A 24558-nucleotide genomic window follows, 5' to 3' on the forward strand; every position below is an offset into this window, starting at 1 on the left:
TTCTTCTGTCCTTGGAATCGATGAAAATGTGACCTGAGTGCAACCTAAAAGCTCTGAAAGCAGAAGTCAAAAAGAAAGGAAGTAAAAATGTATTATGTTTTTAAAATCTCATGGATTTTTAAGACAATTATGATTTTGGGATACCTGATTCGCTATTTTGAATGCTTGAGGTTAGGAATACAGGGGGTCAAGTTTTTATTTAAATAGTTTTTTGGCACATTTAAACAAAATCTAAAGAAAGGCACTTGGGTGTTAGAGGTCTCTTTTTACCCAATTGTATACAATTAAAAATCACACCAAATGAACAAAAAAAAATACAGTCATCCAGACCTTGGAGAATCATCCAGCCAAGGAAGCATTTCCCCAGTCAGGAGGGCCCTTTTGATAAATGTTCACCTACTCTCTGAGTCAAAACACAAATATCTCATTTTCTCTTGTGATCTGAGCAAAGGGAGAAAAGCAGTTGTGGCTGCTAAGCCAGTGGCTGGCTAATCCCTTCATTTTTGGGTTTTTATCAACTAAGTCAACAATGTTTCTTTCTAAGAATTTTACAGCATGGGAAGTTAATTTCTCCTATGCCATTTCTAGCAGAGGAATCCAGTTGGTCAAAGAACTCTGTCAGTGCTAAGTAACTTGTTTTCCTTTTTTTTTTTAAACCCTCTTCTCTGTGTTAATTGCACTGGCAAGGTTTTAGTAGTTCTAAGGCTTTCTCTAAAGAGAAGTAACATGTGTGACTATTTTCTTTCCTCTCCTTTCTTCATCTAGAGCTGTGCCCTAGAAGCAAGCTATCTTATGCTGCTATCAGAAACTAATGATGCAATGCAGGTTCTCTCATTCTGGGTAGGAGTGGAGTAGTGGTTGTAAGGAGCTGAGGCACCTTTCTGCGTGTGTGGGGTGGGGAGGAGAGAGAGGAGAGGAGAAGGGGACAGACCGAGACCCTTTTCCCAGTTCATGCTGGGGATGAAGGGGTTGTAAGTGTAAGGGAAATGAGGTTACTCTCCCAGTTCATGTTGTGGGCCAGGGACAGTGGGTGTGAGGGATTGTAACTAAATGCAAAGTGGGTTCTGTTCAGTTTCTAAATTTGTGACATGTCAGATAGAAAGTTCAACTGGTTTTTTTAAGTCAGATTTTTCTTACTACAGTAGAACCTCAGAGTTACAAATACCTTTGGAATGTTGCTTGTTTGTAACTCTGAAATGTTCATAACTCTGAACAAAATGTTATGGTTTCTCTTTCAAAAGTTTACAACTGAACTTCGACTTAATATAGCTTTGAAACTTTACTATCCAGAAGAAAAATGATGCTTTTGACCGTCTTAATGTAAATGAAACAAGCACAGAAACAGTTTTCTTACCTTGTCAAATCTCTTTTTAAAAGCTTTCCCTTTATTTTTTCGGTAGTTTACATTTTACATAATACCAAAAAAAAAAAAAAAAGAAAGAAAGAAAAGAAAAAAAAAGGGCAAATACAGTACAGTATCTGCTACTACCTGATTGTGTATTTTCGGTTCCAAATGAGGTGTGTGGTTGACCAGTCAGTTCCTAATTCTGGTGTTCGTAACTCTGAGGTTCTACTGTACACCAGGTACACCAGGTACAGCATGTACAGAAAGATGGTGCTCACCAACCAATTTGGAGGCCAGTCTGCAGCTCACCCTGACCCACATGGGTTATAAGGCTATATAAAAAAATCACTTTTTAAAAAAAAAAATCTCATTTTACCCTTGTGGTTAGTTACATACCTAACATCATCCAATCACTGTCACCTTTGCAGTCCAGATAGCATTGGTTCCAAGTTTCCAACTTAACGTATGTACAAAGGTACATATATTTTGGCCTGATTAACAAGACAATACTAGGTTATGTAGCTAGCTGCATAATACTTTTTAACCTGAAATAGAACCTCAGAGTTATGGACACCCCAGGAATGGAGATGTTCATAATTCTGAACAAAATGCAGTTTGGGCTCACGCTCCAGCTGCAGCTCCCTCCTCAGGACCAGCAGCTTCCTTGCAGGCAGCTTCTTTCCTGAGGTCAGTCGGACTGAGTTTGCAAGCTTATCCCCCTCCGGGCCAGGGGTGAGGTGGGGGGTGGAAACAGCGTATCCCCCTCTGGGGCAGAGGAGAGCAGGGTGGAAACAATGCATCCCCCTCCGGGCCATGGGGGAAGAGGGGGGGATGGAAACGGCGCCCACGGCTTACAGGAAAGCAGCGCAGACCTGAGTACTGCTCCTGTTCTACTGGCTTGGGCTCTCGTGGTCTGGCAATGCAGTACCTCCTAGCTGTAACTGGCTGCCCCGGGGGGGACAGGCAGCCCAGATGTGCCTACATTTAAGATCCACAATACAGTATTTGTTTTATTTATTTATTTTTTTGGTCTCCACTGCTGCCTGATTGTTTACTTCTGGTTCCAGATGATGCGTGGTTGACCTGTCAGTCCATAACTCTGGTATTTGTATCTTTGAGGTTCTACCGTATCATTTCATGTTGTGCTGAAACATCCTATGCATCATCCATTCTGTAATACAAAGCTCATCTGTTGATACTGTTCCACTATTTCTCTTTGTTGTGGCTTCCATTATCACTTCATAATAATAAATAGCAATAACAGTAGCTTCATATCCCCTTTGCTTATTTAGGCCCCCGTGAATACAGAGCCATGTTGGAGAATAGGGCCCTACTCCGGTGTCACCAGAAAGTCCCCTAAAAAGAGCCAGGTGTGATACAGCTATGTAGACTCCTGCGCTGCTGGGGACGACCATTTCCTCAGCTCATGCACCAGGTAGCACAGTTGATGTCGGGCTGTGGCCCCTTTCCTGGTTCATGCATGCATATGGGGGGGAGGTGTGTGTGTGTGTGTAGAGGGTTCAAGGGAGTTCAGCCCCCTTTCCCAGTTCATCGAGGGGAGCAATGAGTGGAAGGGGACAGAAGTCCCTTTTCTGGTTCCTAGGGGGAGGTTCCAGTTCATGGGAGCGGCAGAGATCAGGTGATCCCAGGGGATCAGGGGATTCCGGGGCTCAGGCCCCTGTCCAGTTCATGGGGGGGTGGGGGGGACCGGGGGTAAGCACTCGCTCCTAAGGCCTAGGAGGGCAGGGCCCGCGGTAGGGCGGGCTCCCGCTTGTGCCTCCGGGCGATTTTCACAAGCTCCCGAAACTGGCACCAGCCCTTCTGCCGGGTGCCGCCCCGCGCCCTGCTAACCCTGGCCGGGACCCAGCGGCGCTGGAGACAAAGCGGAGCGCGGAGCTCAGAGCCGGAGCCAGGTGAGCTGCAGGGATCCTTGAGCGCGGGGGACTCTCGGTCCCGGGGGACACGTGTGGGGACGGGCGGGCTCCACGCGGCGGCTGCTCCCCTGAGGCGAGCGCGCCCAACGCAGCGTGACAGCGGCCCGCGCAGCAGCCGCGGGCTTCCCGTTCCCCCGGCTGCGGCGCAGCCTCTGCCCTGCGCGGCCGCCTCCCTCCGCCTTGTGCCCTGCGCCGTGGTGCGGCTCGCGCCGCTACAGCAGTTCCTTTAGTTTAGTTTGTGCATTTGACAGAAGGGGGCTGAGCCAGGGGCAACAAACAAAACTGACGCTGAGAAGCAGGGGAAGCTTGTGTAGGAAGAGAGGTTGGGAAGATTGGGACTGTTAGAGATGGAGGCAAAAGAGGCGATAGTTTGCTAAGCTTCTGTCAACACGGACACACACAAGTTAGACGTTTATATAAATTCAGGGAACATCTGCAGGAAGATTAGGTAATATTTAAGAAAAATGGAAGTGATCAGCTCTTAGTCTTCAGGGATTAACTAACTTCTAATTGATGGGCACTAGATTACCGGAATGATGGGTGTTCTGTGTAGAGTTTAAAGAGAACAGAATAGGAGCAGGTATTTCATAAATGCCCACTTCAGCGTTTCTTGCATCTTGTAATGGCCACTGACAGAGACAGGTTTCAGAGTAACAGCCTGTTAGTCTGTATTCGCAAAAAGAAAAGGAGGACTTGTGGCACCTTAGAGACTAACCAATTTATTTGAGCATAAGCCTTCGTGAGCTACAGCTCATTTCATCGGATGCATACTGTGGAATTCCACCCAGCCCTTGAGGAATTCCACCATGATTTCAACAATTTCCATCCCACCATCAACCTCAGCCTGGTCCAGTCCACACAAGAGATCCACTTCCTGGACACTACGGTGCTAATAAACGATGGTCACATAAACATCACCCTATACCGGAAACCTACTGACCGCTATTCCTACCTACATGCCTCCAGCTTTCACCCTGACCACACCACACGATCCATTGTCTACAGCCAAGCTCTGTGATACAACCGCATTTGCTCCAACCCCTCAGACAGAGACAAACACCTACAAGATTTCTATCAAGCATTCTACAACTACAATACCCACCTGCAGAAGTGAAGAAACAGATTGATAGAGCCAGAAGAGTTCCCAGAAGTCACCTACTACAGGACAGGCCTAACAAAGAAAATAACAGAATAACGGCCACTACCCGTCACCTTCAGCCCCCCACTAAAACCCCTCCAACGCATTATCAAGGATCTACAAAACTATCCTGAAGGATGACCCAACACTCTCACAAATCTTGGGAGACAGGCCAGTCCTTGCCTACAGACAGCCCCCCAGCCTGAAGCGAATACTCACCAGCAACCACACACCACACAACAGAACCACTAACTCAGGAACCTATCCTTGCAACAAAGCCCGTTGCTAACTGTGCCCACATATCTATTCAGGGGACACCATCACAGTGTTGCCGGCACCCAGTGCCGAGAGGCTAAACAACAGCTTGAGTTGGTTCGTTACCCGGTGTGCTACACCCAATAATCACAACGGGGTGGAGAAGCAGAAAAGTTTATTTGCAGCTGCAAAAAGGTACAGGGAGAATAAAATCTCAAATCCTGCACAACAGAGCAGGAAGTTACCAGCATACTTATCCAATAGCAAGCTGCTCCAAGTATCCATATAGCCAGCCAATCCAGTTCCCAGCTAGTTCCCTGATTCTCTGTATCATTTGTTAAACTATACATAAAGCTGCTTTATTCAGCATTGTTCTTCCATATCTCCCCTGTTTGGCCTTGCTTAGTTTCAGGCAGTCTGACTCTGCAACATACTGTTGCAGATTCTCAGCATAACTGCTGTGTGTGCCTCTAGGCGGGGGGGGCCAAGGACACTTGGGCCTAGCACGCAGAGCTGCTGCGAGTGCCTCCAGGCAGGAGGAGGGGGGCCAAGGACACCGGGGCCTAGTGCGAGGGGGCTTCATCGACACTCGTGGTCTTCCATCCCCTCGAGTTACCTAGTGGCCATGCCCCAGTGTTCCCAACAACTCCCCCCTTTGAGAACACTCAACAGCCTTGGCTCTGAGTTTTCTCACTTGGGCTACTTATTTCTTTACAATATGACTTTGCATAAGCACTTTGTGATAGCCCTGAAGAGAATGACTTATTAACTTTCGCAAAAGGGCCCTAACACATGATACCGCACAGCATAATACCAGTAATACAAGCAATACAGGAAAAAGAAATTTCAATAGCAGGCTAAATAAACCACCAAGCCAAGATGACAAACCCCAACCTGAAAACAAGGTTTGCAACCAATCGTTCTCTGGGGCAGTATAGGCAACCTGTGCTCCGGCTCGGGCATGGGCCTCAGCCTGTACCACCTTTTCATAGATCTCATAACTGCTATCATTTACATATACACAACATCGGGGCCCGATGAGGGCACAAACCCCTCCTTGGGATGCCAAGAGATAGTCCAAAGCCAGCCTGTTTTGGAGGGAAAACGTCCTGAGCTGCTGTACCTCTTTATTTAATGTTTTTACTGCTGACCCTAAATCACTAACCGAGTCCTCTAACTCTAAGGCCACTTTCTCAAGTACCATCTGCAGCCTTACAGTATAGCGGCCTATGCATGCCAGGGCTGGCCCGGTAAACAGTGGCGCTATTCCCAGTACAGAGCACCCTACCAGCTTCTCGGTTGTGAGGGGATTCTTCATATTGCCCTCCAATGCCTTAGTCAGTCGCCGCAGGGTCTTTTCTCGTGACTCAACAGAGGTGTCTCGGGCATTTCTAATCTTTCCTTTGGGCAGTGTGGCAGTTATGGAAAGATGAGGAACTCCATGAGCTATATAACAGCTACCTGTCCAGTTGGCTGGCAGCACCTTGTAAGCCTTTCGGCCACATACAAAAGAGTGACCCTGTAGGGCCCAGTAAGGACTGTTTCTTAAGGGGATTCCTGGGATATTTAAGGCTGCTTTTTCAAACAGGTCATATGCCCCTAGGGGGGCATCCCATCCTCCTGATTGGGTACAAGTGGGGGCATTTCTAATTGTCCCGTTCAAATTACACTCGCCATAGGGACCACTACAAACCCACCATTGGCTTGCTACATTGGAGATATTAACTGTACGGCAAGTTACATTTCCAAACCCCTTTTTTGTGGTAGGATTATTTGTAAGTGTCTCCCTAAAAGGGGAGGAACCACTACACCCACACTGTTGGCCTCCCCTGTTGGTTTTTATCCAATACCCATCAGCCCACTGTGTAATAACACAGGAGCTCTTTCCCACAGGATGCCCATAGGGATCAGATTGGTTTCGGGTAAAACATAACACTCCCTCAGTGAGTACTGCAACTGAATACTCCTGGTCCTGATAGGTGGCTTGCTGTAAAGAGATCTTGTTCCAGAACGGTGAGTTCGTTCTTTCCTGCTTTCTGGTGGTGGCTAATTTTGCTAGGGTCAAGGGCAGCATGTCAAGGGGCATTCCCGTCTTGGGGGATAGTGGAGTTGGAGCACATACCCAGCAATCAGTCTGGTTTGTTAAAGTAGCAACATGGTGCGCAAGCAAAACAAAGGAGTTATGCTCCCGATATGCACAGTTTGGAAATACCAATACAAAGAATAACAATGTTACCCAATTAATTATTACCAAAGTCTTCCCAACCCAAGGTCTCCAATACCTGGGTGGGCCCATTTTAGCATTAAGGTGCCCGCTATTTGTGTCTTTTAAACAGTAGCTTTAGCCCGAGATCGTCACTAGATGAGGAGTCAGCAGGTTGGACGGTCCACTGTTCTGCTGACGAGGGGGCAGGTACTGCCTTCAGACGAGAGTGATGGATCCAGTTCTTGTGGCCCTCGATCTTTGCCGCTGTATGGGAGGTCAGCAGGACGGTATAGGGTCCTTTCCACTTTTCCTGGAGAGGCTCGTCTTTCCAGGTGCGAACAAGCACAGAGTCACCGGGCTGTAAGGAGTGAATGGGAGAGTCCAAGGGGAGAGGCTGGGAATCCTTGGTATACCTGTGAAGAGACAAGAGAACAGCAGACAGGGAACACATATACTGTGACAAAAAAACATTACCCAACTCCCATTCCCCTGACAGAACCAGGGTGCCATTCATAGGCCATGCCCTTCCAAACATAATTTCAAAGGGACTGAGCCCTAATCTACCCTTTGGGAGAACGCGGATACGGAGTAGGACGAGGGGCAAAGCATCAGGCCATCGCAGTGAGGCTTCTTGGCACACTTTTGAGAGATGCCGTTTAAGGGTCTGATTGGTACGCTCCACTACACCACTGGCTTGCGGTCTCCAGGGCGTATGGAGTTTCCAGGGGATCTGTAAGGCATGTGAGATGCTTTGAATGATTTTTGACGTGAAGTGTGTCCCATTGTCAGATTCCATCCACAGGGGGAGTCCAAAGCGAGGAATGAGCTCCTTAACAAACTTGAGGGCCACTATCCTGGCAGTGCAGTTACGGCATGGGAAGGCTTCTGGCCATCCGCTGAACCGATCCACTATAACAAGGAGATATTTGAACCCTTGGGTCCGGGGAAACTCAGTAAAGTCTATTTGCCACACTTGTCCGGGGCCCGGAGTGGGTTCTAGGGCAGCTGGTGGCACAGGATGTCCCGGTCAGGGGTTATTCTTTTGGCAGACTAAGCAGTCCGCTTGTACCTGGGCAGCCAGGGGTCGGAGTCCGGAAGTGATAAAGTATTTTCCCATTAGCTGGATAAGTGTTTCCCTGCCAGCATGAGTGGTTTGATGTAGTTTCTGCAGCACTGGCCGGATTAGGCCCTTTGGTAAGAGGACCTTCCCTTCTGGGGAATGGAGCCATCCCTCCTTTTCCCGGAGACAGAGTTTGTCAGTTAGCTGTCTCTCCTCCCCAGAGTACTGAGGGGTTGGAAGCTCCCCTACTGATGGGATAAGGGCATGCATATGGGCGTTCTCAGCCTGAGGGGATGGCAGGGTGGCAGCATGCTTAGCCTCTCTATCTGCCCGGGCGTTACCTCTGGCCACATCTTGATCCTCCCTTTGATGGGCTTTACAGTGTACCACCGCCACTTCCGAGGGGAGTTGTACGGCTTCTAGGAGCCGGAGGATTTGGGGCCCGTACTTGACTGGGGAGCCTTGGGCTGTCAGCATTCCCCTTTGCTTCCATAGGCCAGCATGAGCATGCAGCACACCAAAAGCATACTTTGAATCAGTAAAAATGTTGACCTGCTTTCCTTTTGACAGTTCAAGTGCGCGGGTCAGGGCTATTAGTTCGGCAAGCTGGGCAGAGGTCCCAGCAGGCAAACCTTCAGCTTCCACAGTGTCATGGAGGGTCACAACAGCATAACCCGCCCTCCTTTGCCCATCTATTACAGTACTGCTACCATCAGTGTACCACTCATGATCTGCATTTGGGAGAGGTACATCCTTTAAATCCGGACGGCTGGAGTACTGGACATCTATGATCTCTAAACAGTCATGTTTCTGTTCCTCTGTTTCTGGCAAGAGAGTGGCTGGGTTAAGGGAGGGGCAAGGCTGTAGGGTGACTTCAGAGTTCTCTAACAGCTTAGCCTGGTACCGAGCAATCCGAGCCTGGGTGAGCCAAAGCCCTCCCTTTGCATCCAATAAGGCTCGGACCATATGGGGAGTATAGATTTGCATAACCCCTCCCAATGTTAGCTTCTCGGCTTCCTCAAGCAATAGGGCAGTAGCTGCGACCGCCCGTAAACATGCCGGCCAACCCTTTGCAACCTGATCCAATTGCTTAGAAAAATAAGCCACAGGACGCTTCCATGCTCCTAACAGCTGTGTAAGCACTCCTAGGGCCACCCCCCTTCGTTCATGTACATACAACTGAAACGGCTTAGAGAGATCTGGCAGGCCCAGAGCCGGGGCTTCCATCAATTTTCTTTTCAGAATTTTAAATGCCCTGTCAGCCTCTGGGGTCCAATAGAAGGGGTCATGATCCGCTCCTTTTACACAGTCGTACAGGGGTTTAGCCCACAGTCCAAACTCTGGGATCCATATCCTGCAAAAGCCTGCCATACCCAGAAATGCCCTGAGCCGCTTACGGTTACTTGGGGTAGGAACTTGACAGATAGCTTCCTTTCTTTTTTTTTCGCTTGAACGCTGACGCTCCCCTTGCCTTAGCTGTAACCTGATCCCTCTCCACCTCAGACAACAGGGTTCTCAGGGGGATATTACAGTCGTCTCAATCGGCTTGTGACTACTGAGGCACCCTCAAAGACTGAAATAAACCTGCTTGCGTTCGTTGAGAATTCCCCAGCCTGTGTTTTAAAAGCTGCTAAGTCTATTGGATTGAATGGCACATGGGTGTAAACTTGCATAGTGGTAGCCTGACGTCCGTCTGCCCCTGGGCAAGCCAAAACCGTCTCGGTAAGCAAAGGATAGAGTACCACCGAGGGGGCAATCTCTGTAACCCGAGGCATCCTACCCTTATACGGTGGGGGTGTGGGGGCCGAAGGGGACACCGGCTCTGCCATTACAGTGGGGGTGGGGGTCTGGGGACTAACATTAGCTGCTACCGAACCAGTCGGAGTCAGATTACAGCGCTGTAAAATATCTGGTCGAGTACATAAAGTCAGAAACAAATGCTCATACATATGTTCATTCCATTTCCTTGTTCTCTGACAGAACAGGAGTAACTGAAGGATCGTGTTGTAATTAATCGACCCTCCTGGTGGCCACCACTCCTGGTCCTCTAGTTGATATTGAGGCCAGTCAACTGTACAGAATCGTTTTAATTGGCTCTTAGTCATCGGATCCACACCAAATACCTTCCAGTTTGCTAGAATGCACTCTAGGGGCGTACACCGTGCCCTAACCTCTGAGCTCTGTCCCTGTCCCATACCTACAGGGTAACTCTGGGCGTCCCCAGGTTCCAACAGAGCATATAATCCGGATTTTAATAGGTTCCTACCTTATCCAAGGGTCCGGTTCTTCACCGTGGCCTGCAGCTGCTCCTCCCCCACGTCTAAGGGACCGGTTCTTCACCGCCGTCCACAACAGCTTCTCCACTATATGAGTGCGTTGCACCGTTGTGCCCTCTGGGGTCGATCAAATCGCGTCTCCTCCAAGGCCCCCGATGAACTCACCGGTGCGCGCTGGGCGTCGGTTCTCGCTGCAATCCTCGACCTCCAGGAGGGGTCCGGGCAAGGCTAAATTGCAGCCTCGTCGCCCACCCAGGGACGCCAAAAGCTGTTGCCGGCACCCAGTGCCGAGAGGCTAAACAACAGCTTGAGTTGGTTCGTTACCCGGTGTGCTACACCCAATAATCACAACGGGGTGGAGAAGCAGAAAAGTTTATTTGCAGCTGCAAAAAGGTACAGGGAGAATAAAATCTCAAATCCTGCACAACAGAGCAGGAAGTTACACAGGCTTTTATACATCCTTTTTCCCAGCATACTTATCCAATAGCAAGCTGCTCCAAGTATCCATATAGCCAGCCAATCCAGTTCCCAGCTAGTTCCCTGATTCTCTGTATCATTTGTTAAACTATACATAAAGCTGCTTTATTCAGCATTGTTCTTCCATATCTCCCCTGTTTGGCCTTGCTTAGTTTCAGGCAGTCTGACTCTGCAACATACTGTTGCAGATTCTCAGCATAACTGCTGTGTGTGCCTCTAGGCGGGGGGGGCCAAGGACACTTGGGCCTAGCACGCAGAGCTGCTGCGAGTGCCTCCAGGCAGGAGGAGGGGGGTCAAGGACACCGGGGCCTAGTGCGAGGGGGCTTCATCGACACTCGTGGTCTTCCATCCCCTCGAGTTACCTAGTGGCCATGCCCCAGTGTTCCCAACAACAGGGCCTAATAACATCAGCCACACTATCAGAGGCTTGTTCACCTGCACATCTACCAATGTGATATATGCCATCATGTGCCAGCAATGCCCCTCTGCCATGTACATTGTTCAAACTGGACAGTCTCTACGTAAGAGAATAAATGGACACAAATCAGATGTCAAGAATTATTCATAAACCAGTCAGAGAACACTTCAATCTCTCTGGTCACTCGATTTCTGATCTCAAAGTGACTATCCTTCAACAAAAAAAACTTCAAAAACAGACTCCAACGAGAGACTGCTGAATTGGAATTAATTTGCAAATTGGATACAATTAACTTGGGCTTGAATAGAGACTGGAAATGGTTGATTCATTATAAAAAGTAACTATTTCCCCTTGTTTATTCCTCCCCCGCCCCCCCACTGTTCCTCAGACATTCTTGTTAAACACTGGATTTGTGCTGGAAATGGCCCACCTTGATTATCATACACATTGTAAGGAGAGTGATCACTTTAGATAAGCTATTACCAACAGGAGAGTGGGGTGGTGGTGGGGGAGAGAAAACCTGGATTTGTGCTGGAAATGGCCTACCTTGATTATCATACACATTGTAAGAGGAGAGATCACTTTAGATAAGCTATTACCAACAGGAGAGTGGGGTTGTGTGTGTGTGTGGGGGGAGAAAACCTGGATTTGTGCTGGAAATGGCCCACCTTGATTATCATACACATTGTAAGGAGAGTGATCACTTTGAATAAGCTATTACCAGCAGGAGAGTGGGTTGGGGGGGATAGAAAACCTTTTGTAGTGATAAACACCCATTTTTTCATGGTTTGTGTGTATAAAAACATCTTCTGTATTTTCCACAGTATGCATCCGATGAAGTGAGCCGTAGCTCACGAAAGCTTATGTTCAAATAAATTGACAGAGACACAACACTGGACCAAATTAAACACTGGCTCCTCTGGCAATTGCTAAGTTCACATGATTGCATGCTGTGTATAGACCATTTCACCAGTTCCCGTGTGCAGCGACTCAGGTTCTCTTGGTTGGGTTTTCTGTGGAGCAAAGGGAAGAAAATATAATTAAAAGAGTAAAATGTGGTTCAGGGGCACAGCTAGGAGCTGAAACTATTTCAAACGCACTATTTTTAAAATTGATTTTATTTAAAGTTGACAGTGTCCATATAAGGATATTTGTCAAATACGATGGCAGGTTTCCAATTTAAGAGTTGTGGGAGTTGCACTTTTATATCGGTTTATTTGGCTTATTTATCTTTCAGTCATTAGCTTCAGGATTTGTAGAAGCTTCTGACCATTGAATATTTGCTTTCCTGTAGTCTTAATTTTAGAAATATTTCCTATGACAAGACTATTAAATATTACCAGTTCAAAATTGCGGGGGGAGTCCTGCTCAGCCATATACGGGAACATGCTCAGTGCAGATATTATATTAGAGGAATTTGGCTCCTAAACTTGAAGTCTCTACTGAGAATGGATGAACTATGATTTTTCAAAGGCTTATAACTTCACCAAATTTGGGCGGATTTTCATGGGGACAGCAAAAGGCACCTTACTGACACAAAGGCCACACCCTGCCAAATTTTAATCCATAGCGCTAAAGTATGGAGGGGGTTGGATCACCAGAATATTTTTTTTATATGGGAAAAACATCTTCCCCTGAACTCATTCTGCCATGGCCGATAAATTGTGTTGGCTGAGATTTTCCCAGAACAATTTAGCCTGAGGCAGATACCTGGCATGGAAAATTTCATCTCAAACTGTTTAAGTCTGGCAAAGTTATAAACAACCTAAAACAGGGTTTTATCATAGGGAGTGTCAGGCAACCTTCATAGGTGATACTGCCAGCCCCACCTTAGTAAACCATAAACACCTGGGGTTCTAATCTGTCTCCACAATCATAGGTGTTTTCTTGAAATGCAGCTGCAAGCCACCTTGTTATTTATCCTATTCTTGTGTGTTACCGGTGTATTGAATTTTGGATAGTACCACTGCTGGCACAGGAGAAGGAGAGCAAAGTATTCAGGAAATTAGCTACCTTTTGGTGTGATAATTACTATAATACAGGGCATGGCTCTGAATCTAGGGTGTTGTTTTTTTTTAGTACCACTTCATATCAAAGTCCTTTGCAAAAATTTGCTAATCGGTCCTCACAATACCTAAAACAATTGTAGAACAACCTGATACCACTGAAAGTTGATGTGTTAAGCAAAGACTCAAAGATAGCTGTATTGATGCTAATATTTATTTCCTTTTATTATAGCAGCACCAAGCACTATAGTTAAGGTTTCATAATGGCTTCCGGTGGGAGGGAGAGAAGCAAGTGGGGAGAGGACCATCTAGGAAGGAGCAGGTTCCTTATTTTGGTATCTTGACCACCTTCCTCTCTGATTGCTAGTTTTCCCTCTGCTTCGATGCAGTCCTCCTTCATACTCTTTGAATACACCTTCCGTGTCCATGTCTCCTCTGACCCATTAGTTGCTGCCTCTTCAGCCTCATTTCCTCAGCCTCCCCTCATTTGTTCATCAGCCCTGGAACAGCTCTTTTGCTCACCAAGATTACCACTACTGAATCTTGTTCTGAATAAAAACTCTTGAATCTCAGGTCTATTCTTTCAGTGCTCCCTCTCTCTAACCATCACCTAATGCCCATCAATGTTGCTCCTTAGCCCCTTGCACGGGCCTTCCATGACACTTCAGTCCATCACTGGCCATTGCCAGGATTCCTCTGCTGCAGTCAGTCCCTTCTTCTGCTGATTTTCCTCTGGCACTACTGCAATGTGTTTAAAAATAGTTCTATCAAAGTCCTACTTCACATGAGAAAAACAGGATATTAAGAACATCATTTAAATACAATGAAAGCATGTCTGCAACTTCTCTGGTAGTAGTAGGAATAAATGAACAATGTGTTCTCTCTTTCTAGGGGCAAGATTAAAAAGCTGCTTTGATTACAAAGAGAGTTTGACTCCGTTTGCCTAATATTTTTAACAGAAGATGTTAAGTAAAAGTGAATCCCTTACTTCATGGCAGGAATCAGTGATGAGTTCGACCTGGCTGACTTACGTATTTGAACAATGGACTGGTGTGGAGTACCACTATTTATACTATATTGCTTTCATCTTGTGGGTGTTAAACATAATATTTTTTGCACCTCTTTTAATTTTCATAAGCGTTAGTTGCTTTTTAAATCTTCTCCTGCACATTTACAAGAGAAAGAATGGCCTAGATGAGGATTTCTCCAGTAAGTCGTGGGACAACGGAAGGTTCATGGTGGCATCCGTACTTAGTATGTGTGGAAAACTGTGGCACGGTAAGACATTTTTCTCTCTGAACACTATTGTACTGTGAGATGCTATCATTGGATTATTAAAAACTGGTATCCTGAACTATACTTACACTCAGATGGGGATCACTGATAGATATGAGAATTTGTTGACATTTCCTGGGCATTTTGAGCCGTCATAGATAATAGGAATGATGGAGGCTTTCAGCGAGGCCATTGGTTCTTCTCCAGCCCAAGTTGGTAGTAACAAAATGTACTTATTGTTTATGTGGTCCCCTTCTCGTAGCAGTGGTGGGAAATTATTAAGAAAAAACCTACTGTAGAAAAGGAACATAAGTACTGGTGTGGGTTTATAAATATTAGAACTGCCAGGCACATGATAGATTGTGGGTTTTTTGCTTAAATTAGAATCATAGGCATAGTGGATGAAGTTAATGCAGTAGATACAGAGCCTGAAAAACTCCCCCAATACAGAAAGTTTTAAATTTCTATGACTTCCCTTATCTAGAGGCTGATATAAAAGATGAAACCCACAAACAGAGACTACAGTCTACAAGCAGACCCAGCAGAAACCTCTGCATCCTCCCCTTTCCCAACAGCTTGGGGTTAGGGGGCCTGGCCTTCTCGGTAACACCTTACCTCTGCATCTCACATGCAGGGATTTAGCTAGTTGTTTATATTTATCTCTGGCTAGTGGGCAGCCAATAAACAATTTCAAGGCCTGCAATAGGTAAATTGGAACTAAATTCTGCAGTGGCAGCCCCTAAATTTGGTGCCAATATTAATAACTTATTCACTATTAGAAAATACTCTTCATTCTCCAGTCTTCCCCTGCTCTCCAAGGGTAGGACTTCACTACCCGCCGGATCAGCAGGTAGTGATCGATCCCTGAACGTGCTCCCTGTCGACTCCGGAAATCCAGCACACGAGAGGTAGAAGCGGAGTCGATGGGGGAAGCGGCAGTGGTCGACTCGCCGCCATCCTCACGGCCAGTTATGCCGACTTCAGCTATGCTATTCTCTTAGCTGAAGTTGCGTATCTTAGGTCAACACCCCACCCCCTTCCCCCCCGTGTAGACCAGGGCCAAGTGACCCAGCTTGATTCCCAGGATTTTGGCTCCTACAATGTTGGCAAGGCAGTCTGAGTCCGAATGTCCCTCTCCCACCCCCAGTGTGTATCAGGGAAAGTGGCGCACATAGCTGGCTTCGTTGGGCCTTGGCAGCCCAGCCCACCATCCTACACTTCTGTCTCCTTCCACTCCTGGGGATAGAAGGAGACAGAGTTCATGGGGCCCTGATTGAGATGAGCAGAGCAGGGATGAGATGAGCAGAGGCGAGAACACCTCTTACGGGTATTGTTTCAGACCCTCTATAGACTCAAGAAGACATTACTGCATTGATTTTCTCACTTCACATTGTCAAGGTTATCTCTGCAAACATAAAGGCTACAAACAATTAAACAAGAGAGCGCTGAGATTCTGGAGTACAATTATGTTACAAGGAGTAAATTCTGCATCAGATTCTCTAATCATGGAATACACTGGACCCTGCTTGGGAGTGAAAGGGGGCAGCATATTTTGGATGTAAGTTTGCGATACAATATGGCAGCACAAAAGACCAATGCATCAGGTCTGAAACAGGGAATTGTTAATATTCCTTTCCTGTATGGTTTGGAGGGACTACTTATCCTACTACTTGCTGCTCAAAGTGCACAGGTTTTGGTGGGGTGAGAGGGGAGTGTTGAAGCTTCCAAGAATTTCCAGACACACATTAATTTTGAGGGGTAAAACTAAGACACACAGGCATCAACACTTGGGCTCGGGCTCAGTGGCTGTTTAATTGCAGTGTAGACATTCGGGTTTGGGCCTAAGCCTGGGCTCTGGGACCCTGCGAGAGGGGAAGCCAGCACTTAGATTCTGTACAAATAGATGGTAAAGCCACTTATTCCTTTTTTCTAGTTTTAGTTTGTGAGTAAGATGCTACTTTTACATTAAAAAGAAAAGGAGTACTTGTGGCACCTTAGAGACTAACAAATTTATTTGAGCATAAGCTTTCGTGAGCTACAGCTCACTTCATCGGATGCATAAAGCTTATGCTCAAATAAATTTGTTAGTCTCTAAGGTGCCATAAGTATTCCTTTTCTTGTTGCGAATACAGACTAACACGGCTGCTACTCTGAAACCTGTATTTGTATAAAGTGGCTGCATCCTCTACTGGCAGTTGGGGTGAACTGCCTACATGTTATGTTATTGGAACTGTGTCTTTGTGGGCTGAGTGTCCCAGTCAGTCTGGGCAAGGCACTGAACCTATTATTATTTATTATGCACAGCCAGCTGGAACAGGATACAGAACAAACCAGATCTCTTATAAGCACCATGTAAAGTATTCAAGCCAGGGGACGCCAAAACAAATTAACAAAACAGATATGTCCTCTTCAAGAAGGTCACAGTGAAGAAGCCAACTTTTAAACAAAGTTCATAAGGCCCTTACCTTAGGGCCCTAATTCAGAGCTCCTAAGATTAGCATCAGACAAAATCTTTGTGCCCAGTCAGGCTAGTTTCCTGGTGCCTGAGAAACCTGCATGACTTCTGGTTTCCTGCTCAGTCTTTTTCCTATTTAAGTAGTCCAGGTCCAGGCCAGGGTAGGGGACTTCCTTGATTACACCTAGAGAATTTTGGTTGTAGGCGCCAGCCTGTTCCTTCAAGGCTGGTACAGTCCTTCAAATACCTTAAGCACTGAGTGATCACTGAATGCTATACTTGACCACCAAGATGATTTCTTTGATGGCAGCAGCAACAGATCCTTTCCAACAGTGCTGAGGAATTTTGGTTCCTTTCCTCCTCCTCCATCAACCCCTATCTTTTCATCCTTTTCCTCTTTCGTCCAGAAGAAAAGAGATCCCCCTGCTCCCAGGCAAGTTCAATAACTTAGCTATTAAAAAATATTGTCCCATTTGGCTGCATGAGTGTATTGTATCCACTCCATCTTGAACATGTCAAAACGCTCTTCTCCACACCTTCCCAAATAGCTTAATTTTGAAGGGGGTTGTCATAACCATATAGCTAAGGATAGTCTAGAATTCCTCCTTACTTGTAAGGGGTTAAGAAGCTCAGACAACCTGGTTGGCACCTGACCAAAAGGACCAATGGGGAAAGAAAATACTTTCAAATCTGGGGTGGCGGTGGGGGGAGGCTTTTTTGTGCTCTTTGTTTGGGTGTTCTCTTGGGAAGCAGAGAAGCACCAGGTCAGAAAACTCCTTCTCCTATAAACCATCCTAAAGTGAGTCTCAATATTGCAGAAAGAGTAAGTAAATAAGGCAGGGTGTGTTAGATTACATTTTGTTTTCAACTTGTGAATTTTCCTGCAGGAAATTAACTACCCTGCCCTCAGACAGAAAAAAAACAAAACTCCAGGTGCTCACAGCTTAAAAAAAAATCCTTAAAAAAACCCCCCAAAACCTCCCTGCTTTCCAAGCAGCCAAAAGGAAAAAAAAATTGTCCTTTTAAAATCCGACTGTGCTTTTGGTTCAAAATGATCCCACCGCTCTGCCACCATGTCAGGGTTCCCTCCCTACTCTGAACTCTAGGGTACAGATCTGGGGACTCGCATGAAAGCCCCCTAGGCTTATTTCTACCAGCTTAGGTAAAAACTTCCCCAAGGCACACATCCTTTGTCCTTGGACGGTATGCTGCCACCACCAAGTGATTTAGACAAAGAATCAGGGAAAAGACCACTTGGAATTCCTATTCCCCCAAAATATCCCCCCAAGCCCTACACCCCCTTCCTGGGAAGGCTTGAGAATAATATACCAACCAAATAGGTAAACCAGATTCTTAAAAAACAGAACTTTATTATAAAGGAAAAAAAGTAAAAGAAGCACCTCTGTAAAATCAGGATGGAAGGTAACTTTACAGGGTAATCAGATTCAAAACACAGAGGATTCCCCTCTAGGCAAAACTTTAAAGTTACAAAAAACACGGATAAACCTCCCTCTTAGCACAGGGAAAATTCACAAGTTGAAAACAAAAGGTAATCTAATGCGCCCTGCCTTATTTACTTACTCTTTCTACAATATTGAGACTCACTTTTGGATGGTTTATAGGAGAAGGAGTTTTCTTACCTGGTGCTTCTCTGCTTCCCAAGAGAACACCCAAACAAAGAGCACAAACAAAGCCTCCCCTACCCCCCAGATTTGAAAGTATCTTCTTTTCCCATTGGTCCTTTTGGTCAGGTACCAACCAGATCATCTGAGCTTCTTAACCCCTTACAAGTAAGGAGGAATTCTAGGCTACCCTTAGCTGTATGGTTACGACAGGGGTCTAAGAAGGTTTTCTCCTATTACAGCATCATTGGAGAAGACGTGGGTTAAATAAATCAAAGATCCATCAACTGAGAGTTACTAACGTGATACCAAGTCCAATAGGACTTGAAGCTTACACATTTTCTGCAGTTTCAAAGACCAACTTTTCCTTCCTACACCTCAGCTGATGTAGCAGGAAGTCTTTTGGAGTTCTCGATTTGTGGCTGTAAAATTTGAACGTGTGCTCACAAATGAGAGTTTGGATCCTCCTCTCTTGCTCTGAGAGCTACCATTGCACACATAGCCATGGTCTGAACTGCCCTCTGTCATTCCTCAGCCCCAGCCCCAGAAGAAGTCATCAGCTAGGAACCCCCACTGCAGAAAAACATCACAAGCCAATCAAAGACAACTCCCAGCATTGTTATACAGCTTGGCCTGTGTTGCTCCCAGTTTCTTGGCTAATTCCTATGCAAAATTCTGGAATCTAAGAACACAGGGCAGGCAGCACCAGATAAAGATCCTACCAGCAGAAACAACCTCATCCAAGCATCCTTTGATGACACTTCATTGTTTGGAGCATCTCTAGAGAGAGCTTTAAATGATTTGGACAGAGCTTTTAATGACTTCTTTGGATCTTAGTCAAAAATTGTCTCCATTTTCATCATCTAGAGCAGTGGTTCCCAAACTTGTTCCGCCGCTTGTGCAGGGAATGCCCCTGGTGGGCCACACCGGTTTGTTTACCTGCCACGTCTACAAGTTCAGCCGATCGGGGCTCCTGGTGGCTGCGGTTCGCTGCTCCAGGCCAATGGGAGCTGCTGGAAGCGGCGCAGGCCGAGGGACATATAGAAAAGGTACCAAGAAGGCTATTGAGGATGATTAGAGGCATAGAAAACTTCAGCATGATGAAAGATTTCTCAGATTATAGAATTCTTCAAGTGGCTCTGTATATTCCCACTTGTGGGTATTGCTCTGCCTAGTGGTATCTAAGTAGGACCCTCTCCTAGCAGTGTACCTTAGAGCACACTCACGTGTCCATCCCCCCCCCTCAACATATCCAAATGTTTTGAAAGTGAGGATATAAGGGGTGGGGTGACCTGAGCTCTTCACCACCTCAGTTCCTTCAAACCGCATGCCTGGATGGAAGTGAACCGCTCCAGTCTCTTTGGATCTGGAGTCCTTTCTGCCTGAAGTGTTCTTTCTTGTAGCTAGTTAGTGTTATATAGGTATAGTCAGTTAGTGCATAGCTCGGTTCCAGGTTATGGCAAAACTGAAGGAGAAGATGGGATTCAAGAGGTCCACTTCATGTCCCACTTCTTCCCTGTGTCTGATGACCACATGTGGTACCTCAAGTGCCTGGGAGAGGGCTTCTCTCCTTCTAGGTGTTCTATTTGCCAGACTTTTAGACTCAGAGTCTGCAAGGACAGACAGACTCAGTTATAGCTCCTTCTTCTCATCCCTCTGGATCTGGACAGTTGTTGGATCCAAAATCCAAGAGGCCAGTCTTGACTCCTGTGGCTTCTGGTAAGTCAAAACTGTTGAAGTGCTCCAGGAACTGGAGCCCCATCAGGTCCAGCTTTGGTTCCCTCTGCTACCTCTGAAGCTACCTATGTCAGAACCGAGGGCCACGTGGTTGGCTTCAGCTGTCTTGCATTCCAAAAAAAAGTCGAGGGCTAAGATGACCACTCTCAGCTGTGCTGTATCCCATGCATCAGACTTCTCGGATCCATCCAATTCCAACGGAGCCTCCACGGCTTCGAAATCCTGATTGTTTCCAGTCTCTTCTTCAGAAACTAGCAGGATGGATTTGAGTCTTGTATTGGATGTGATGCTGTCCATGTCTTTGGCTCTGACTGTTACTGTTATAAGCAAAAGAGGCCTAAGGACAAATCAGCCACTGTTAGCAGTGCCAGATCCCATGCCTCAGATTTATCAGATCCAGCCCATATGACAGAACTACTATGATTCTAAAATCTAGATTTTCACCTTCAGCTCTGGCAGCTAGGGAGATAGATGGTACCAGATCCAATGCAGGATACAAGTCTAAGTCTTTGGCTTTGGCAACAGTTCCATCAGTTTTGATTCCAGGTCCATCTTTGGTTCCAAAAGATTCAGTGATGGTGATAGCTGAAGTTCACTGTTTAGCTTCTGATTGTTCCTTGGATCCAACTGTGAAACAGAAGGTTTCCAGAAAGAGGCAAGAATCACTGGTCTTGAGATCTGCTTCTTCTTCATCTGAAAGAAAGAAAAGAACAGAGGACATTGTTACTGTTTCCCCAGAATGTGGCTAAGAACTCAGGGCTTCCTTTGGTGCCTCGGACTCTGCTGCTAGAACATTGGCTCCTGCTATGAGGAGACATGCTTGGGTTTGCTGCTCTTCTCTGGCCCTGGATACCAGACTTAAACTAGAGGATCTGTCCTTCAAAGGGGATGATCTCAGAGAAAAGACAGATGAGTTGCTGGAATAGCTAAAGGAGGCAAGATCAACAGCCCATTTTCTGGGCTTGATTTCTTCTGAGACGAGGAGACCTTCTACTCCTTCTTTTCGTTATCCTAGACAATTCTGTCCCAAGTCGTCGTTATCCTATTTTTCGCCTAATATAAGATGTCAGCAGTACCACTAATTGACATCCTTCCAGAGCCAACATTAAAAAAGGTCATTTTAGTCAAGGCCTAAATCTCAGCAACCTGCTGCCTCCATGACATCTTTGTCTTGAAACACTGGGCCTCAGAATTGATGGAACGATTGTTGGAATTATTTTTTAGGCAGCGTATTACAACACTAATTTAATCATAAATTCCTTTATTAAATTCAGAGGCCAAATGGTATTGATACAATTGCTCTAAACATGCCTAAAAAGTCTAAATAATAAGCAATTTACTACATCCAAACAGTAACACAACATTTGTAAGCACTTAATCAAGATACTTACAATTGGGCTAAACTCAGGGGTGCTTAGATCCATATTGGTCAGCTTCAACATGGTCAGGCAGGTATTGGCAATGCACCCTTTAAGAATTTACTTTTTTATATCCTTTCACAAACAAGGGATGTCATTGCCAATCACTGACTTAAGCTAAAATCCAGTTTGAGACAGTTCACCCTTATTTCCAGTTTTAATCCAGATAAGATTTACAATTTCCTTTCTCCCCAAAGGCCTTTCTTCCCTATCTCTTCCCCTCCTTCTTCCTGACCAACAGTTTTTCTGTTGCTCCTGGGTTCACATAGGCCCTAATTTCTGAGATAACACTGGTGTGTGGGGTGGGAAGGTCCATGCTGGCTCCTTCTACGACAGATTCTCTCTGTCTTGTTTAAAACCATCTGCAATCACCCCTATTGGTCAGAAGCTTCTTTTTAGAAACTTCCCTTTATTTTATTAGTTATTCTTTGAACCCTACTTCATTCTGTCTGGCCTTCTAACTCATTCTTTTCAAGGCCTTTCTTTTACATGCAAATTAGGGCCCTTCTTTACAAAATATTCCCTTAACCAAACTTAAGATGACTTTAATTTTATATTTATTCTACAGTGATTGAGTGTCAAGATCCAACTAGTCAGAACCATTTCCTCCCTCAGTTTAGAGAAAGGCTAGCCCATTTTATAGACACTTGAAGGCAAATTACATTAAGTTTCACAGACTATGCCCTGCCAACTTTTCATGAGGCTATTTTACTTTCAGAGGTGGAAAAATTGCTTCTGATAGGGGGCAGTCGAGGAGGTGCCCAAATACAAGAGAAATCAGGGGTGTTATTCCCAGTATTTTCTGGTTGTCTGGGCCGGGGCATGGGCACAAAGCTGGCACTAGGCATAAGCAGAGTAAACAATTTCTTAGGGTCTCAAGCAGCTCGAGGGAACCCCCATTTCCTCTTTATTATTAGAATTAGTCTGTTTCAGTATTATGGGGGGATGCCAAAAATATTCCTGCTTAGGGCCTCCAATGGACTAGCACCGGCAATGCATGGGTGACCTGTCCTAGGGGTTAGCATTGGGTGCAGGCCAAAGGTCCAGTGACCAGGAGGAAATTACCAGGAATCAGGCAAGGTTGGAATGCCAAGAGATCAGAACTGAGAAACAAACTGGAGGACAGGGATCAAGAGACAGTTACCAAGACTCAGGCCGAATCAAGATGCCAGGAAGTCAGGATCAGCTGAGAAACCAGAGGGCAGGAAACAGGTGGCAGTTACCAAGAGTCAGGCCAGATCAGGAGGTCAGGATCAGGAGGCAGGAAGAGGTAAATATCAGACCAGCATTCCATGGCAGGGTGAAGCTTAATTGTATGTCCTGTTTCCTTTTCTCCCTCTGAAATAGGGGCTATGGCCCAATCAGGAGCCTTGGAGCTCTCCTCATCAGAGTGTAGAGACGTGGCTTATGCTGCCGTTGGGCTTCATGGACTCCAGTTCCAGCTGTTGTCTGTGAGCTGCTAGGTGGAGGACTGGAGTGAGATAATTCCCAGGACTCCTGGTTTCAATACCCGTGGGGCCTGACACTGGTACAGAAAAAGGATGGGGGATTCTGTCCAATTTTTTATTTAAGGAACCTTAACAAATACATTCAGAAGTTTTGGTTCTGCATGTTAACTTTGGCTTCCATAATTCCTTCACTTTCAGTTATGGATTTGTTGACAGTTCTCCATTTAAAGAACATGTAATTGCATATATTGATTCATCACATTCATCGCAAATACCTTCATTTCATATCCATCAGAGAATTAATTTGCCGATATCTTTTCAAAAGTCACTTTCTAATAAGGAAGAATTTATTTTACATACTTTGGATGTGAGAAAGGCCCTTGCTGATTAGCTAGATAGAACTAAAAGTTTTTGAAAATCATGTATATTATTTGTGTCTTATTCTAAGAATCATATGGGTTTTACGGTTTCTTCTCAGATTATTGCTAGATAAATTAAACAATGTATTGTTGAATGTTACATATTAGCAGAAATTCCTGTACCTACTTCAGTACAATCACATTCCACTAGAGCTGTAGCAACTTCTTTTGCTTGCCATAAGCAGGTCCTTGTTGCTGAAATATGAAGAGCTGCAACCTGGAATTCTGTACACATTTTTACCAGGCATTATACCCTGGATTTGGTCAGTAGGGCTGATGCTACATTCAGGAGAGTCCTGCTTCAGTCACTGTTCAATGGGGATTCTGTTCATGCCCACAGATTATTATCAGCACTGCTTGTAAATTGAAACCATAAGTGAGAACATAGTAGAAATAAAATAGGTCCAAAAAAGGACACTGCAGATGATAAGCCATGGAAAAGCTTTGTGAAAGATATAGAATCATAGACTTTAAGATCAGAAGGGACCATTATGATCATCTAGTCTGACCTCCTGCACAACGCAGGCCACAGAATCTCACCCACCCACTCCTGTTACAAACCCCTAATCTATGTTTGAGCTATTGAAGTCCTCAAATCGTGGTTTAAAGACTTCCAGGTGCAGAGAATCCTCCAGCAAGTGACCTGTGCCCCACGCTGCAGCTGAAGGTGAAAAAGCCCCAGGGCCTCTGCCAGTCTGCCCTGGGGGAAAATTCCTTCCTGATGCCAAATATGGCCATCAGCTAAACTCTGAGCATGTGGGAAAGGCTCACCAGCCAGACACCCAGGAAAAAATGCTCTGTAGTAGCTCAGATCCCACCCCATATAACATCCCATCATGGGCCATTGGGCATATTTACTGCTAATAGTCAAAGATCAATTAGTTGCCAAAATTAGACTGTCCCATCATACCATCCCTTCCATAAATTTATCAAGCTTAATCTTGAAGCCAGATATGTCTTTTGCCCCCACTGCTCCCCTTGGAAGGCTGTTCCAGAACTTCACTCCTCTGATGGTTAGAAACCTTCATCTAATTTCAAGTCTAAACTTCCTGATGGCCAGTTTATATCC

At 45.7% G+C, this 24558-nt stretch overlaps 2 protein-coding genes across 2 annotated transcripts in view; one reads left to right on the forward strand and one right to left on the reverse strand.

Annotated features, from left to right (window-relative positions):
* Positions 1-3109: 3109 nt before the first annotated feature.
* LOC125632460 (DGAT1/2-independent enzyme synthesizing storage lipids-like) overlaps positions 3110-24558 on the forward strand; it is a 56218-nt gene continuing 34769 nt past the window's right edge. Inside the window, exons 1-2 of the mRNA XM_048840691.2 lie at positions 3110-3258; positions 14007-14393. Coding sequence (XP_048696648.1) covers positions 14078-14393 — 316 coding nt within the window. The 5' untranslated portion in view covers positions 3110-3258; positions 14007-14077. The remainder of the gene's footprint in view (positions 3259-14006; positions 14394-24558) is intronic.
* LOC125632457 (uncharacterized) lies at positions 4831-10961 on the reverse strand. Its single transcript, XM_048840680.2, has 2 exons — positions 10205-10961; positions 4831-7291 (listed from the first exon to the last, which is right to left on the reverse strand). Exon 2 carries the CDS (start codon positions 6966-6968, stop codon positions 5376-5378), a length of 1593 nt encoding a protein of 530 aa, XP_048696637.1. The 5' UTR covers positions 6969-7291; positions 10205-10961; the 3' UTR covers positions 4831-5375.

Source organism: Caretta caretta, chromosome 2 (assembly GCF_965140235.1).
Source record: "Caretta caretta isolate rCarCar2 chromosome 2, rCarCar1.hap1, whole genome shotgun sequence".
NCBI lineage: Eukaryota > Metazoa > Chordata > Testudines > Cheloniidae > Caretta > Caretta caretta.